General features: G+C 40.2%; 1 protein-coding gene across 1 annotated transcript in view; it reads left to right on the top strand.

Moving 5' to 3' along the window:
• The first annotated feature begins 6,873 nt into the window (after nucleotides 1–6,873).
• Nucleotides 6,874–18,068, top strand: part of LOC138950072 (uncharacterized) — a 97,202-nt gene continuing 86,007 nt past the window's right edge. The window contains exons 1-3 of the mRNA XM_070321851.1: nucleotides 6,874–7,677; nucleotides 13,979–14,202; nucleotides 14,319–14,401. Of these exons, the coding sequence (XP_070177952.1) occupies nucleotides 7,441–7,677; nucleotides 13,979–14,202; nucleotides 14,319–14,401 (544 nt within the window). The 5' untranslated portion in view covers nucleotides 6,874–7,440. The remainder of the gene's footprint in view (nucleotides 7,678–13,978; nucleotides 14,203–14,318; nucleotides 14,402–18,068) is intronic.

Below are 18,068 nucleotides of genomic sequence, written 5' to 3'. Positions count from 1 at the left end.
AAGAATTGAAATTTAACGGTTTTTAACTGCCAAAATTATGTTTTTCTTCTGGAAAAGTATGGAGTGAAAATAAGTTGGGGACAAAATTTAAAATTTAAAATTTAAATTTACCTTTAAAATTTCATAAGAATCAGTGAAGAAATAGGATTTAACGATTTTTTAACAGCCTTGACACTGAACATTTGATAAATCATTGGTGATGTCATCATAACCCAGTCGTTGTAGTTGTCGTCGTAGTTGTTGGTGTTGTTGTTGTCATGTTCGTTGTCGTGATTGTTGTTGTTCTCGTGTTGTTGTTTTTGTTGTTGTTGTTGTTGTTGTTGTTGTTGTTGTTGTTGTTGTTGTTGTCGTCGTCGTCGTCGTCGATGTCATTTGTTGTTGTTGTTGTTATCGTCGTCGTCGTCGTCATCGTCGTCGTTGTCAGAGGTTATTTCTAAAGATTTCATTGATAGTCTTTGTTCTCGTCACCAAGACTTGCTAAGAACAAGCTTGGAACAGCAAGAGTTCCAAGAACAAGATTAGAACAACTCATTACATCATTACCAGTACGTCATTTGTATTTAGAACACACTTTAGAAAAAAACTCTTCAGCTACAAACCAGTCACCCTCACATGGCGGAGGTGTTTGTCTAAACCACTTACTGAAATGTTTTGAGGTTTAATGACCATACACATGTTGAACCGGTGAGTGTCTTCCGCTGCTTAATTCGCAAATAACTATTTTATTAAAGTCCGCTTGAAACGCTCAAAGATGAAATTCCATGTTAAAAAGTGACAAAAGTTTCACATTTTCCCGTTGTAACAGCTTCCGATGATATTATATGAAAATTCTGATCCTCTGAGAGGATTCCCCGAAACAAAATCAGTTTGTACGCCTAATTTTAATAGAATTGTCCAAACAGTGTCGCTAATATTGTGCTAAAAGATGAATTCTAGAACAATGTCCAGACAGACACCACTTGGCAAAAAAATTTTCAGTGCTGGGAGATGAAAAAAAAAACTACCTCGCTACGCGCGGGCTTCGCCCGCGCTCCGCTTGGATAATTTATTGTAATTACTTATCGCGGAAATTTAACCACGGCGTCTACGGAAGGGGATGCACGTTTTTGCTTCTTTGGAAAGCATGGGTCTACGGAAGGGTATGCATATTTTTCCTTCTTTGAGAAACATGGGTCCGCACGGCCCCACGATGTCTTCTGTGTGTAGTTGATAACGACGTCGGGCGAAGGTTAAGGTGGAGGTTAAGTCAACTATTACCTACGAAAGTCACAGTTTTCAATTGCTCCGTGCATCTTTGTTTCTTGACCAGTATTATATTGTGGTATCGTTGTGTTCCAAAGACTCTGCGCTTTCCTTTGATATCTCACTGTGTTTAACTGGACCAAACACATGGTAGTCGCTAATGAATGAAGTAATCTTTGTTTTTTCGATTAAGGTACATACAGTGACTACTTGGAACCAGGCAGTGACAAGGGTACCACCGCAACAGTTGGTCTAAGTCCTCATGTACCCGTCTACATATGTGGGTTTTTTAATCTGCTAGAGCAAAGCAATTGAAAACTGTGACTTTCGTACGTATTAGTAGACTTAACCTTCTTCCTCTTAAGATTCAGCTGTACAAAGATGGTTATTTGCATCCTCTGTTTCCAGGTTCAACGAATATCGAGCTTCTTGAAGCACTCGATGCCTTGGACCCATGTGAGTAGTCTTTTCTTGAACACTAATTAGTTGCTTTGTAAATGCTGTGTTTGTTGTTTTATCTCACAGTTATGCACCAACTATTCCCATTCTATTTCCATTTCTCTAAACAGTTAGGAGAGGCAGGATTTTCAGCAGCCATGTGGTATTAAATGAATTATTTGAAGCATGCTGACTGACGGCAGGACAGTAATGGTATCATTTACGAAGCATGTCTGTTATCATTTGCTGACAGTCAGCATATAAATAACGGTTTTATTTCGCTGCTTTCGACTGAAATAAGTATCTAAGCAATCCTGCGAATAATATAATATGGCACAGTCACATGCTGAGGGGATGGAACTGAGGCTTCCATATCCTTATTTATGCGGTCAATCACTCTCCTGGCCTCATGGAAATTATGAAATGAAAAGTTCTCGCAGAACCATCTCATACCATGGCCAGCGCACCTTCTCTTACCAGGCCCCATCTATCTGGAACCAACTCCCGCATTCACTCAGGCACTCCACATCTATGCAATCATTCAAAACCTCACTCAAAACACACCTCTTCCCTCACTAGTCCGTTAATGACCACCCATCCCCCTCTCCTGCTGGTCCTTGATCTGTCTCTTTCTTTCTCCTTCTTCTTCCCTTTCCAGCTCTATTCTTCTTCTCTCAACTAACTTTATGTATCCAATAATTTATTTATTTATTTACGACTGTTTTTCCGTCTAGAATGAGTGAGTGCGTCGCGTTCTCGCTGTGCGCCTGTCTGCGAGTGTATGAGTCCGAGTGTCTTGGTCCTTGTCGATTTGTGTTTCGTATAATGTTCACTATGTATTTTATATTTTGTAAGCGCCTAGGGCTATATTTAGATTAGGCGCACAAATGTTCATAATAATAATTAAGTAGATGTGTACTGCCGGGCAGTACATACCCCAAGCGAAGTCGTCCATCTGTGTGTACATGATTCTCTCTCTCTCTCTCTCTCTCTCTCTCTCTCTCTCTCTCTCTCTCTCTCTCTCTCTCTCTCTCTCTCTCTCTCTCTCTCTCTCTCTCTCTCTCTCTCTCTCTCTCTCTCTCTCTCTCTCTGTCTTAAAATGTGTCATCGATGACGTGTTTTCATACTTGCTAATGCGGCAGGCTAATCATGACGTCAAATTGAAACTTCTTGAAGTCTCTCAGAAAGGGACATGAAAACCATGTGGGGGTTACTGGTTTGGGCTGAAAAAAAACCCAACTCCACCTAAAATTCAAGCGCCTATGGGGCTGAATTATGCAGCATAAATTGTGAAACATCAGGATATCTCACACTTTCAATTCTGCCATCATGTCAAATCTGACAACAAACCTACCCACAAAATGTCATAAATATCGGTGTAGAATTGAGACTTAACGGTTTTTAACTGCCAAAAATAAGTTTTTTTGACTGGAATAGTTTGTCTTGAAATTCAGTTTGGGACAACGGACCCACCCACTAAATTTCATAAAGATAGGTGACAATTTAAATGTAACGGTTTTTAACTGCCAAAATTATGTTTTTCTTCTGGAAAAGTATGGAGTGAAAATCAGTTGGGGACAACGAACCTACCCACAAAATTTCATAAATATCGATGAAGAATTGAGATTTAACGGTTATTAACTGCCAAAAATAAGGTTTTTTGTCTGGAAAAGTATGTCTTAAAATTCAGTTTGGGACAACGGACCCACCCACTAAATTTCATAAAGATAGGTGAAGAATTGAAATTTAACGTTTTTTAACTGCCAAAATTATGTCTTTCTTCTGGAAAAGTATAGAGTGAAAATCAGTTGGGGACAACGAACCTACCCACAAAATTTCATAAATATCGGTGAAGAATTGAAATTTAACGGTTTTTAACTGCCAAAATTATGTTTTTCTTCTGGAAAAGTATGGAGTGAAAATAAGTTGGGGACAACAAACCTACCTTTAAAATTTCATAAGAATCAGTGAAGAAATAGGATTTAACGATTTTTTAACGGCCTTTAAATCATTGGTGATGTCATCATAACCCAGTCGTTGTAGTTGTCGTCGTAGTTGTTGGTGTTGTTGTTGTCATGTTCGTTGTCGTGATTGTTGTTGTTCTCGTGTTGTTGTTTTTGTTGTTGTTGTTGTTGTTGTTGTTGTTGTTGTTGTTGTTGTTGTTGTTGTCGTCGTCGTCGTCGATGTCATTTGTTGTTGTTGTTGTTATCGTCGTCGTCGTCGTCATCGTCGTCGTTGTCAGAGGTTATTTCTAAAGATTTCATTGATAGTCTTTGTTCTCGTCACCAAGACTTGCTAAGAACAAGCTTGGAACAGCAAGAGTTCCAAGAACAAGATTAGAACAACTCATTACATCATTACCAGTACGTCATTTGTATTTAGAACACACTTTAGAAAAAAAACTCTTCAGCTACAAACCAGTCACCCTCACATGGCGGAGGTGTTTGTCTAAACCACTTACTGAAATGTTTTGAGGTTTAATGACCATACACATGTTGAACCGGTGAGTGTCTTCCGCTGCTTAATTCGCAAATAACTATTTTATTAAAGTCCGCTTGAAACGCTCAAAGATGAAATTCCATGTTAAAAAGTGACAAAAGTTTCACATTTTCCCGTTGTAACAGCTTCCGATGATATTATATGAAAATTCTGATCCTCTGAGAGGATTCCCCGAAACAAAATCAGTTTGTACGCCTAATTTTAATAGAATTGTCCAAACAGTGTCGCTAATATTGTGCTAAAAGATGAATTCTAGAACAATGTCCAGACAGACACCACTTGGCAAAAATATTTTCAGTGCTGGGAGATGAAAAAAAAAACTACCTCGCTACGCGCGGGCTTCGCCCGCGCTCCGCTTGGATAATAATAATACCAGGTTCAAATAGTTGTATTACCTTATGCTTCGCTTTTTCTTGTCCAATAGAAAGGGACGGATTCAAAATCAACAACAGACAATAAGATGATGACGTAAAACTACGTTTGACATTAACTGAGTTACATATTCCATTTGATTCTTCTGAATTTCGACTAAATAATTTTCAAGTAAGCTCATCACAACATGTAAATCTTATAGCAGGTGGGTGGTGCTTTGCCATCCTGTACACTGATCTGCTCCATCAAACTTGGATTTCTGGTATTTGAGACTTTGTTGTTGAAAATTTAAATTTAAATGCTACTCAATAGAAATAGTCACACTGATATTATCTAAGGCTCACATTTTTAGTTTGCATCTTTAATTCTTATTGTGATGCATAAAAAGGGCTCCGACCAGGCCACTATTACATTTAAAGGGTCACTTTTAATCATCCCTTACTGGTCAAACAGTGGTATGTTACACTGACATTGTTATACATATATATATTACAACATTTAAAGACGGAGTCAAACAGTCAGCTAGACTTACCTGTTTTCAATTCTACATCGTCCTTTCAATAGGTATCAGGTACGCACTATGCTATCAAATAATCAACACGAGGGCAAGGGAAACAACAGCTATATATTGGCCTTTGCATTTGAAGCAAGATGATTGCCTCCCATGGAGACCATGTTCTCCTTGTTGGTGTATATATTTGTCATACAATACAATACAAAACAATACAATAACTTTATTAATCTCTAAAAGAGAAATTGCATTGCTGAGCTTTTGTGTCTGTCATACTTTGTATTTTACTAAACTACAGTTTTTCGGCAGTCAAGGTGTTCTATCTCGTTTCACTACTCATATCCGTCCCAGACCATGCAAAGTTATGAAAGGGATAAGATGTTGTTTTTTTTCCATTTGAACTCATACCAACAATCAACAACATGCCCCTTTCTGTGTGACAATACACACTAATAACCAACCGACCTACCAACCGCTTACTGTGTGGAATGGGCATTTCACGAAGCTGTTGATTTTGTGTTTTTGTTCATGTCGAATAATGCTGTTAAAGCATAGCTAAACTGTGACAAACCAATATTGCAACAGATTTCGCATCTAAATTAAATCAATAATTCCCGTGTCATTTCATCCAAACTGTACATACCAGTTAAAACCGTTCACTGGACTGTTTGGATTGCCTATCGGATTAACAATTTATGTTACATGGATCACATGACCGACGTTCAAATAAGGGTACCCTCAAAATAGACTGGAAAAAAAACCCAATTAAAAATCAACTCAAAATCACAATAGGCAAAACTTTGCAACGTTTACTGACGAGCAGTAGGCCAAATCAATTATCTACCCAGAAAAGGTTACTTTGTTTCGCTACCTTGCGCATTACATGTGCTATGCTATTCCTACTGATGCAGGTGTTGATGGCATAAGCGGTCAAAAACAGGACTGTTTCGTCATTTTACAGGGGTATTGTGACAAAAAGCATTGTATGTCAGCAATGACTAAGTTGATTGCTTTGAAACTTTCATAATATTGTACTAACATGTTTTTGAATGTTTTGTGTTTTAATGTATATGTATGTTCTAGACCAAGATCAAGATGATGGGGATCATCCAGTTACAAAATGTGGTGGTCGGATTTTTGGGACCCCTGTCTTTCACAGTTCACATGATGAAAGTATGTCAGGGGAGGACGAAAGCAATGGTAACCCGTTGTTCCAGCTAACATATAATAAAACGTTTCATAATGTATTTTCTGATTATTTATTTTTTAACTAATCATGAAATGAATACATAACAAATACAATCACAACTTAGTAGTACCCCTTTAACAATCAGTCACCAAAACACACCTTCAATCCACATATGGATATAACCCACTTCACCCACCTTCAGTGTAATTCAACCACATACACACACACACAGATAACCACATAACGTCGGCAACATGTACCTATATCTATGTTAAATCATACCAAACTAATTTACATGAGGATTCACACAAGTCAAACACTAATTACTACGCTTTATCTACAGGCATCTACGCTACCCCCCCCCCCTTCCCCTACCAACTGACACACTCACTCAAATGTGCTTTGTATATAACAAAACAAACTCCATATACTTTGATTGATGATACATTGTACATGTGTCAATCTGTTAAATACTATTTTGAGAAGAAGAAACAAAGCAACCAAGCTGCACACACAATAACCAGGCTGTGGAATGTTGACATGTGTCCGGAAATGTGAATTCTTTTGAGGTAAGAATAAGAAGGTGCGTTTACAATATTGTATTGGTATATTTTCAGGAAACCACAATATCCTTCAAAAAGTCGATATACATGAAGAAGAAATTATAGAAGCGATAGCCACGTGGGTAGATCGCATTAAATCAGATCGAAACCAAGAGAATGAACTGAAGTGGTCTGTATTAATCTCTCCACATCTTTATGCTGACCTGAACTTGGCAGTGAAGACACATGTCATTGTCTATGATTCCCTTCAAGTATTCTTTACTGGAGAACATCTTCCCACGTTTATTTTAACGCTGTACGATCTTACCAAGTCATCTGAAACAACCACAACTGTGGAAGGGAAGCCAGATGCATCTGAAACAACCAAAATTGGGGACGGAAAGTCAGAGTCATCTGAAACAACCACAACAGGAGAAGGCAAGCCAGTAAAATCCCCGGATGGAAAGGCTAAGTCATCAGAGACAAACACAACTGTGGAAGAAAGGCCAGAATCATCTGAAACAACCCAAAGTGCGCACAGCAAAGTGGAGGGATCAGCGAGAAAGTTTGCTTTGCAGCTTGCTCAGGAACTTACTGTGGAACTGCACAAATATTGCTGTGTTGACCTTTTGCTGTTGCCATGTGCTATGACCTATACAGCGTTCATTGACGATCTTCTCCACAACAAAACCAGTGCAGTGGGTACTGCATTACAAGCGCAGATTAAACAAGAACAAAGAAAGGCACAGTGGTATTACAGTGGTCCTTTGCAACTCGGAGAAAGCGGATACAGGGAGGTGAAGGAAGCCGCTACTTTGGTCGCCGGTGTCTCGTATGTGCCCTACATCATAAGCACTAAAGAAAAACAAAGTGCAAAGAACAAGGTAATATCTGTCTCTGTCTATCTCTCTTTCTCTCTCTCTCTCTCTCTCTCTCTCTCTCTCTCTCTCTCTCTCTCTCTCTCTCTCTCTCTCTCTCTCTCTCTCTCTCTCTCGCTCGCTCTGCTATGTTTCACCTTCACATGATAATTATAAACTTCGCCAACAAATTATTGCAAAACATTTTGCACACAAATAAAAGCAATAATTCTCATGTCATTCAAATTGTATATGCCATTTAAGGCCATTCACTTGACTATTCGGATCATCTTTCGGATTATACATTTCTTTTACATGGATCACGTGCTCGCCGCTCAAATTAGGGTACCCTCAAAATCTACTGGACAAAAAACGGAAGGGCTTTTTACTTGCGAAAAGAAAGCCACATCACCTATCTACCACAAACAGGTGGTTTCGTTTAGCTAGCTTGCGTATTGCGTGTGCCAAGCTATTCCTACCAATGCAGGTGTCGATCGCATGAGCGGTTAAAAACGGGACTGTTTGAGTCAATGACAAGGTGTATTGCTTTTAAATGTCAGACTATTTTACAAACATACTCGACGTAGTGCAATCAAAATGTTAAATCGTAACACGTATTTTTTCCGATGTTACGCAATGTTTCGGAAACACATTTTAAGCTCGTCATAGGATTGTTCACTTCTGTCTGACAAAATCATGACGTTGCATGTCTACAGATCAATGATTGATACAGATAATGTCGAAGTTTCATCTGCGTGTATCCACTGGCGTAAATTTGCTAGTCATTTGAACACCTGAACAAAAATGTAACGTTCACGCTGTTTAGCACCCACAGCGATTATCGCTGCCTGCCTCTCAAAACATGCTGCGGTCACGCTTGGCTGGGCATCGCTGAATCAACTCTAAAATATAAAGCGTGTTTACAGACCTTGCAAATTTGCGTCAGTGCCTTGCATATAGGCACTGACGCAAATTTGCTTTTGCAGTGTTTAATAATAATAATAATAATAATAAGAACATTTATATAGCGCTAAATCAAAAACTTTCGTTAAAAAGGCTTGCTCTAAGCGCTTGACATCTAAACTAAAACGTCATTCACACTCTTTACAATGATGTACAAGAACTTCATGTCACACTCTTTCATTCAGTATAGCACCATTCACACAGTTGTTATTCTGTACAAGACAATAAGTTAGTCTAACATTTAGAATGTTCATAAGATGAAAACAAGAAAAAACCAGACTGATTAAAACAACTGCTTAGTGCTAACAAAGCATGAATCTTAATGATAACGTAATACATGTTTCACTGTTAAGACCATAAAAAAAAAAACCTATGTGCTAAAATAACTTCAAACTTTTAAGAACTTCTTATAAGATACACAGCACATCTAGATAAACACCAGAATGATAAAACAAAAGGCAACTCGTTAAAACTATTAAATGCATCAATGTCTAAAACACGAAAGACTCAAATATAAGATACACAATTCTCTAGAATTGTTTATTAAAAAAACTGAAACCGACCTGCTCAAAGTAAACCATACCCACCCCCTCCCTACCCACCCCCAACCCTCCTCCTACACTAAATACTAATTATTTCTACTCTTAACTTCCCAACTACACGTTATCCATAAACTATGCACAGGAACATGTGTGTCAGCATTATGTGGCACCGACATGACTTGTGCATATCTAGCTTACAGCTAAGGGTTAAAGTTAAAGGACTACTGCAGTGAAAAAATATATTTATAATAATTTAAAACAAAGACAAAATAACAAGCTGAATAGAGATGGAACCGTTACAGAACAGGATGGCAAAATGTTGCGACTTTAGGAGTTGTGTTTCTGGAAGAGGTGAGTTTTGAGTGCTCGCTTGAATGACTGTACTGACTGAGAGTGGCGAATGTGAGAGGGGAGAGAGTTCCATTGAGTAGGTGCGCAAAATGCAAAAGTGCGTTGTTCATATGCTTTTGATTTTGTGTGTGGGATGACCAGGGTGCGGCTATCAGAAGAGGAGCGGAGTTGTCTAGCAGGAGTGTATACAGTGAGAAGTTCAGAGAAATAAGCAGGAGACGAGGCAGAGAAGAAGTGAAAGCAGAGAGTGGACAGTTTGTATTCAATGCGGGCTTGGATGGGTAACCAGTGGAGTGTGCGGCGAAGTGGTGTGACATGATCTTTTTTTCGTGCTTTGAGGATCAGGCGTGCTGCAGAATTTTGAACTTTCTGTAGTTTGTGCAGGAGGTAGAGTGGACAGCCAGAGAGAAGAGAGTTACAGTAGTCAAGTTTAGAAAGAACAAGAGAGCAGACTAGAGTGTTTGTAGTTTGAACGGACAGAGTATGGCGGATGGTTGCGATCTTGCGGAGTTCAAAGTATGCGGACCTACAGATGTTGGAGATGTGCTTGTTGAGTGTCATGTCTGAGGAGATGGTGAAGCCGAGGTTTCTAGCTGAAGAAGAGAAAGAGATGTCGGTATTGCCTACTTGGACAGACGAAGGTTGAGAATTTGGGAACTTAGTGGACTTTTTCATGCACAGAAGTGCCTCTGTCTTATCATCATTTAGTTTTAACTTATTTTCTACCATCCATGACTTAACATCTAAGATACAGGTCTGAATGGTCTGGATGGCGGCATGTGTCTCAGCGGGGGAACTAGGCTTATACAACTGGGTATCATCAGCAAAAGACTGGTTTGAAACGGAATGATTTTGAATGAGGGCAGACAAGGGTTTGGTGTACATAATGAAGAGGACGGGGCCAAGTACAGAGCCTTGAGGGACACCGAAAACAAGGGGGGCTGGGGCTGATCTCTGGCCATCGACAAGCACAGCCTGAGTTCTATCCGTAAGGTAGGACTCAAACCATGCCAGCGCTGGACCAGAGATGCCATACAAGGTCTGGAGCCTGCTCAGCAGTGTGACATGATCTATTGTGTCAAACGCTGCCGAGAGGTCCAGTAGGGTGAGCACAGACACATCACCACCATCCAGAGCAGACAGAATGTCGTTGGTCACCTTGAGCAGGGCAGTCTCAGTACAGTGAGAAGGACGGTATGCTGACTGAGAATGCGAGATCAGATCATGAGTGTTCAAATACACTAACAGCTGCTTTAAAACTACTTTCTCAATGATCTTTGACAAAAATGAAAGGTTAGAAACAGGGCGGTAGTTCTTTAAGACATTTACATCGAGATTGGATTTCTTAAGGAGCGGTTTCACAAGTGCAGTTTTGAACAATGATGGAAAAACACCAGACAACAGGCTATCATTAACAATCTGGGTGAGAACAGGCAACAGAAGATCAAGGTTTTCAACAAGTAATGGTGTGGGCAATGCATCAAGTGGACAAGTTGTAGGTTTGGATTTCAAAATAATCTCTCTAAGGTCCTTCTCACTGACTTTCTGGAATGCTAAAAACGTACAGGCAGGGGAAGCATCAACATGAGTGGGTGCAGCAGAATTAACAGCTAGCGTGTCAAGTTCTGATCTAATATCAGCTACTTTCTGGATGAAAAAATCACTAAAAACATCAGGCAGCTCACTAACAGGAAATACAGTGGGGAGTGGGGACACCTTAGTGCGGCCAGTCAAGCGGTTGCAAATATCAAACAGTTTCTTGCTAGAAGAACAAGTGGCAATCTGAGTCTGCAGAAAAAGTGTCTTAGCGGAGTGTACGATCTTGGTTACAACGTTCTTGGTGTAGTTAAAAATCTGCTTATGTACAGTGAGACCCGTCTGAAGGCACTTGCGCTCAGCACGCCTACGCTCACACTTTGCATCACGCAGTTCCTCACTAATAGCAGGGTACCACGGTGCTGACTTGGACGGACGGACACGGCGACGCAAACTGGGAGCATGGACATCTAGAGCGGCACGGAGTACAACTTCAAGCTGATCAGCTGTAAGAGAAGGGGACAGCGCAGTCTGCAGCTCTTCCCTGAAACTATCTCTATCCATGGTACGCAGACAACGGACAGAAGTGAAAACAGGGGGTGGGGTGGGGGGCCTAGTCATCAGATCGAACAAAACACAAAAATGATCTGAAGATAAAACATGAGAAACAGTTACAGACTGAACAATATGGTCATCAGGCCTATGCATAACCCAGTCAAGGATGTGGTTCTTCTTGTGTGTTGGTTGACTGACAGACTGTGTGTACTGAAAAACATCTAACAAGTCTAACATCTTGACAGTGGACGGGTGGTTACAGTCATCAAAATGAACATTGATATCACCAATCAAAACAGGGGTTCCAGACAACGTGTTGCAGTGATCAAGCAGATTATGAAAATCTGAGAAAAACATAGTGTCAGTGAGTTTGTTCTTTGCGTTGGGGGGTGGTCTGTAGATGCAGAATAACTGAACGGGTTTTTGATGAAGCGCCAATGTCACCTGTACACACTCAAACGAGGTGTGTTTAAACGGCAGCACAGTGTTAAAAGAGACATGTTTAGCTAGAGTGTTCTTGATGATGACGGCTATTCCTCCACCGCGGCCGGTGGTGCGGGGATATGATCGCAGAGAGTAGTTCGGTGGTGTTAAATCGGCACAGACACTTTCATCGCCGTTTTCCTTCAACCAAGTCTCGGTAAGAACTAAAATGTCTATGTCGTTATCTGTGATGTAGTCTACAATGTCTGTGCGTTTGCATGCTTGTTGTGTTGATGAGACTGATTGAGCGTTGAAGAGTGCGATGTGGAGAGGTGTGGAGGAGGAGGTGGGGGGTGTGGCCTGTGTTCGTGGCTTACGATCTGGTACGTCTGGAAGCACTGCCCCACTCCTCAGTCGCGGTCTGCGGCGATGCCCCCTGTGTGCCTTCTTTGGGCGGTTGCGTAGGCACGGCAGCTGGCGGCAGTGGATACCGTTGTCATTAAGGCGACAACACAGCGATGACCCATCGCTAGCGGCACAGCTGGAAGCAGAAGACATCGACGATGGCAGCGACAGAGGACCAGGTAATCCATGTGCGAAGGGCACCGTAGAGCAAGGTAATCCAAGAGTGGAGGCCAGAGGATGATCAGCGGAGGTCAGAGGTAATCCAAGAGAGGGAGAGGGGGTCACAGGAGGACTGCCTGTATTCAAGTCCAATTTCAGCAGCTGTTCTCTTGTGTAGCACCGACGCACAGAACAACTGGATGGCACACCTGGCACACGTAGGCCTACGCCACTGTTGACGTAAAGCGCACTGTCATTACAACTGCTGACTAACTGGCCAAGCAGGTCGCTGAACAGGCCTACGGAACACTGCACTGTGATGGCTGACAGCCAAACGACAAAGATGAAGAAAGCTCGGGGATCCATGGACAGATTTCGTAGAAAAAGATACCACTGTGTAGACGGTTCCATCAGAAAGCTTCTGGTTTCTATCTATCATTTGTCTAAGGACATGCAAAGTCAATAATCTGTTTAACACATTATGACGAGTTTAAAACTTTTGTTCGAAACATTACATAACATCGGAACAAATACGTGTAACAATCCAACATTTGAATGAAAGTACGTCCAGTATGTTTAAAAAATATTCTGAAATTTTCAAAGCAATACACCAAGTCATTGCTGAAATACAGCGCTTGTTCTTATGATACCCCACACAATTGACGAAAAAAGTTCATGCGATCAACACCTGCTTTAGTAGGAATTTCATAGCACACACAAAACGCAAGCTATAGCTAAACAAAACAACCTGTTCGGGGTAGAACATTGCTATGGCTTTCTACTCGCATGTAAAAGTTGCAAAGTTTTGCCAATTGTGATTTTTCTTCGATTTTTAAGTGGGCCCTTCCGTTTTTGTCCAGTCGATTTTGAGGGTACCCTTATACGTGATCTCCGAAAAAGAAATCTTGAATCCGAAAGGTGATCCCGATAGTCAAGTACACGGCCAACTGGCATATATATCAAATTTGAATGTAAAATGACAGGGGAATAATTCTTTTATTTGGGTGCGACATGTGTTGCAATAATGTGTTGGCGAAGTTTAGATTGGATGACACTGCTTTATCTAAATCTGTATCCTGTTGATATAAGATTCAGCTCAGTTAATCCAGAGATGAGGATTCCTAGTTCTCACAAGTCTGAAATTGTTATTTCCTTTAACAATTGTGGAGTTAGACGAACAGTTAGTTTGATTCTGATTCATAGTAGGCCTATGTATGACAAAGGTGAGTCATGTGACCATTTGCTGTGCTGTTTGTCATAGTACATCATTGATTCAAATGTATGTAAGTGCCGATAATGGGGTCATGGAAACTTGAAATAAAAAGCATTTAATATATTTATACCTGACTGAGGAAATCTATTACTCGTTCGTAATCTAGACTTAACTTTTTCAGGTCTGGTTGCAAAAGTTGAATCCCAAATGGCGTCGAGCTCTTTCACTGCTAACAGAAGTTCTGGGCAGCACTGGGGATGCTACATACACGCTGACCTGTCGTGCGGACAAGTACCAGACCGTTGAGATGACTGTGCTTGAAGCAGCAAGGCGATGGGCCTTTTCACATGATGTTATCCTTTGTGCACGGACTCATTCTGGTCTCAGCTATGAGAACACGAAAAAGTAAGTTAGGTTGTGAAATGTATGAATAAGCATAATTGCCCCTCTTTTTTCATAACCAGGGATTCATGCCATGGATATACATGCTTGATATTGACCTTTCCTTTGTGTCTGATCAGAGACCTGCTTCACTTGACCGGCAAGAGAAAGCATACCCGTTACAGGATGGACATCAAGATTATGGATGATTCTGCTGATCCAGGTAAACTTGCTATCTCAACACACACACACACACACACACACACACACACACACACACACACACACACACACACACACACACACACACACACATACACACACACACACACACATACACACACACACACACATATACACACACACACACACACACACACACACACACACACACAAATTTGCAAATTTCCTACAATTATTAGGACATTTGTGAAATCCCTGAGTGAAACAGGAAATTTACAAATTTACTGACATTTTCAGGGATTTCGCAAATGTCCTGGCTTTGAGAATATATATATATAGAATGACGTCAAGAGCGAGAATGCAGAGAAATTACGTCATGAGCAAGGGAGATCATCCTTTACTCTGTGTGTATATATATGTGATAGCATACTGGAACTTTATATGTCAAGGTCATATAGTCGGGTCAAGTTCTTGTTATCAACGTGGAACATTATCATTAAAAATATGATTTGCAACTTTACAAATTGTTAGGTATGGATGACTTCCAAACATACCTAATTAATGGTTGTCATATTGCAAGGTCAGAGCTTGTTCGACTTCGTGCATCAAGGATTTAGTTCGAATTTTCATTCATTGCATTGTTATTGAAATGTTGAGAGATTCAAATTCTAGATGATTAGACAATCACTTTATTTAGATTTAGAGGATACCTTCTCTCTTGTGTAAATCTTCCTGTAAACCGAATGATTACCTGACCAGAATGTACATGGAAAGAGAGCAGCATTCCACTTAGACGCACATAACAAACAACAGCCTACTCACTTGAAGAGCAGAGTGGACTTTTTGTCACAGTTATTTTGCAAAACAGATGAAGGAAACCTTATTTCATTTGAAAACAAGGACAGGTTTTATGACGTGGTTTACACGTGAAGGAAGATATGGGACGTTTTCAAGAAATGTTGCAAAATCGGTCCAACTTTTTTCGAAAAATGAAGTTTCTAAAATCGTTACTTTAAATTTAGGTCTGGAATCTGCATTCACTTATAAGTTCAAAACTGTAGTAAGTCACCTTAATGACGAGTATTACGAAACTTATCTTCAAAATGCGAGAGCTACTGTTCACACATTGCACACAAAAATGTCGTATGCGTGGAAATTACACTATGTCTGCAATTAGTGTATATTCTGCGTATTACTTGACACTGTCTCCATTTCTGTGGCTGCATGTATGTATATTTAGTTGGATGTAAATTGTCAAATACGCATTTCTTTTCTTTAAGCATTGTTTCCCTGACTCGTTAGAGAGATATTGCGCGCCCTTGAACTTGTCTCTCTAGAAACATGGGACGCATTCTTACGACAAATACAAATCGTCATCTTCCGGATGAACGGAGAAGAAGCATTCTGAAACGACAATTGAAAGCCTGCAGGCAATTAAAAGACAGGCAAATACGTGTCTTCTGCTGTCAAAGAGGCTTTTATATTTGAAGCAATAACAACGTCACGAAGCTATTCTTAGTTCCGTGGTGAGCGGGAACGCTCATTCACTATCATGTCATAACACAGTGAGATTCAGAAAACAAGAGGCGAAGCCTTCAAGGCTCACGTAAGAAATCGACAAACAGTAACACAAAACTCAATCACTCCGTCACACATACACACACACACACACACACACACACACACACACACACACACACACACACATACACACAAACACACACACACACACACACACACACACACACACACACACACAGTAAGCATAGGTGACACTGTGCAAGAAAGCGAGACACTAGATCTAGATCTGTCTGTCTGCATGTAGCCTACTTACAGGGACACGACTGCCAACTAGTCTCGGCCCGCTCAAAATAAAAAATAACAATGACCGAGACTTTCAGTAATTCCTTTGCGTGACGTCTAACCCTCTTACGTCATAATGTGACGTCTTCAAATGACGAAATGTTAAAGTTTCTACCACAGACATACACACGCACGCACATACGCACATACGCACGCACAGACAGACAAAGTTACGATCGCATAGGCTACACTTACGTGAGCCAAAAACCAATGAGACTAACAGTCAATAAACTATTTTATTCAGTGGCTAGTTGCAATTGATGTTTTCGCAGAAATAATTGATGCTGACCAGAGAAATAATTGATGCTGACCAGAGAAATAAGCTTAAAATCTCGACAAAAACGACCACTTCCGACAGAGCAAAGTCTGTTCTCTTTTAAAATAGAGGATAAACTTGTTTTTAATCGTCGCGCAGACAATGAAATAGATCTCAAACTGATTACAGTTTTTTTTAAAGTACCCACAGTGTTACCAAATTTAGTCAGGATAATCCAAACATATGTCACTGAAATATGCTGTTTAAGACATGAAATATACAACTGCGTGTTCAGTGTGCTCAGTGGAAACTGGCCCCAGAATCGTAACAGAACGGACCGTAACAGTACGGACATTTTGGGTGTTTTTGGTTTTGCAATTTCCAAAGCGTCGTGCTTTGAAATAAACGTGTGTTATTCTTGATCTGGATCAAAATCTCCACAAACTGTGTGATTTTGAGGATTTGAATCGACTCTTTCAATTCGAAAGTACCGTTACAGTACGGACAAAATGTTGAGGGACATCTCACCTTAGTTGTTAGGCAGCAACATGTTGCGTTCTAGATGTCGTCTGCCATTGTTTATTTGTAGTCAATTCATAGACAACATAATTATCTTCCTTTTGATCTGATTAGATCTGAGTTTAGCGATCCATATGTTGTCGTGTTATTAATTTTCCCCAATCGTTACAGTACGGACATTTTTTTGTGGGACAACCGGGTTTTTTTTGTATTATGCACCCATAAAACCATGTTTTAATACAAATTTGAACTTTAACTAAAGGCAATTAATAAAGGCTAAAACGTGGCCAAATTTCATGATTGTCCGATACTGACAAACTGTACAATTTATATCTGAAAGATCGGTTAGCGACCGTGGGACAAGCGTTTTTCGGTACCCCTGTGTCACATAACTCACTCTCTACAAAACATGTTCAGAGGAAAGTGTATTTTTCATACACGAAGTTGATGCCCCTTGGACAATGAACAAAATGCTACCAAATGTAGTCTAGTTTGATCCAAGACGAAATTCCGCCTATCTGTGACAACGGCGAAGTTTATGAACAAGGCAAGACAAAGCTAACGCCTTTAATAACTGTTTCATTAAAAATCCCAATGTTGAAGACCCAGATGATGATGTTCCTCAAGTGCCGTTTCTTGATTGCGAATTATGTGATATTGTTTTGTCAGTTAACGAGGTAAAAGATGTAATTAAAAATCTTGATAAAAGAAAAGCCATTGGTCCCGATTTGATCCACAACAGACTTCTCATTGCAGCTATAGATGTTATTTTGGAGCCACTCACCCATATGTTTAACAGAAGTTTGAGGGAAGGAGTATATCCTAAAATTTGGAAAACTGCGAATGTTACGCCTATTTATAAGTCAGGTTCAGCGGACACTTGTAATAATTATCGTCCGATTTCCTTGTTGAGTTGCGTTGGCAAAGTTTTGGAACGATGTATTCATAGCCACCTATATCTCTTTTTACAATCCAACAACATACTCACACCTACACAGTCAGGTTTTATACCCGGCGACTCGACGATTTGTCAACTTGTCTCTATATATAATGATGTATGTTTAAATTA

The sequence above is a fragment of the Littorina saxatilis genome, linkage group LG16 (genome assembly GCF_037325665.1).
Source record: "Littorina saxatilis isolate snail1 linkage group LG16, US_GU_Lsax_2.0, whole genome shotgun sequence".
Lineage (NCBI taxonomy): Eukaryota > Metazoa > Mollusca > Gastropoda > Littorinimorpha > Littorinidae > Littorina > Littorina saxatilis.
This window is presented reverse-complemented; position numbering and strand designations above follow the sequence as displayed.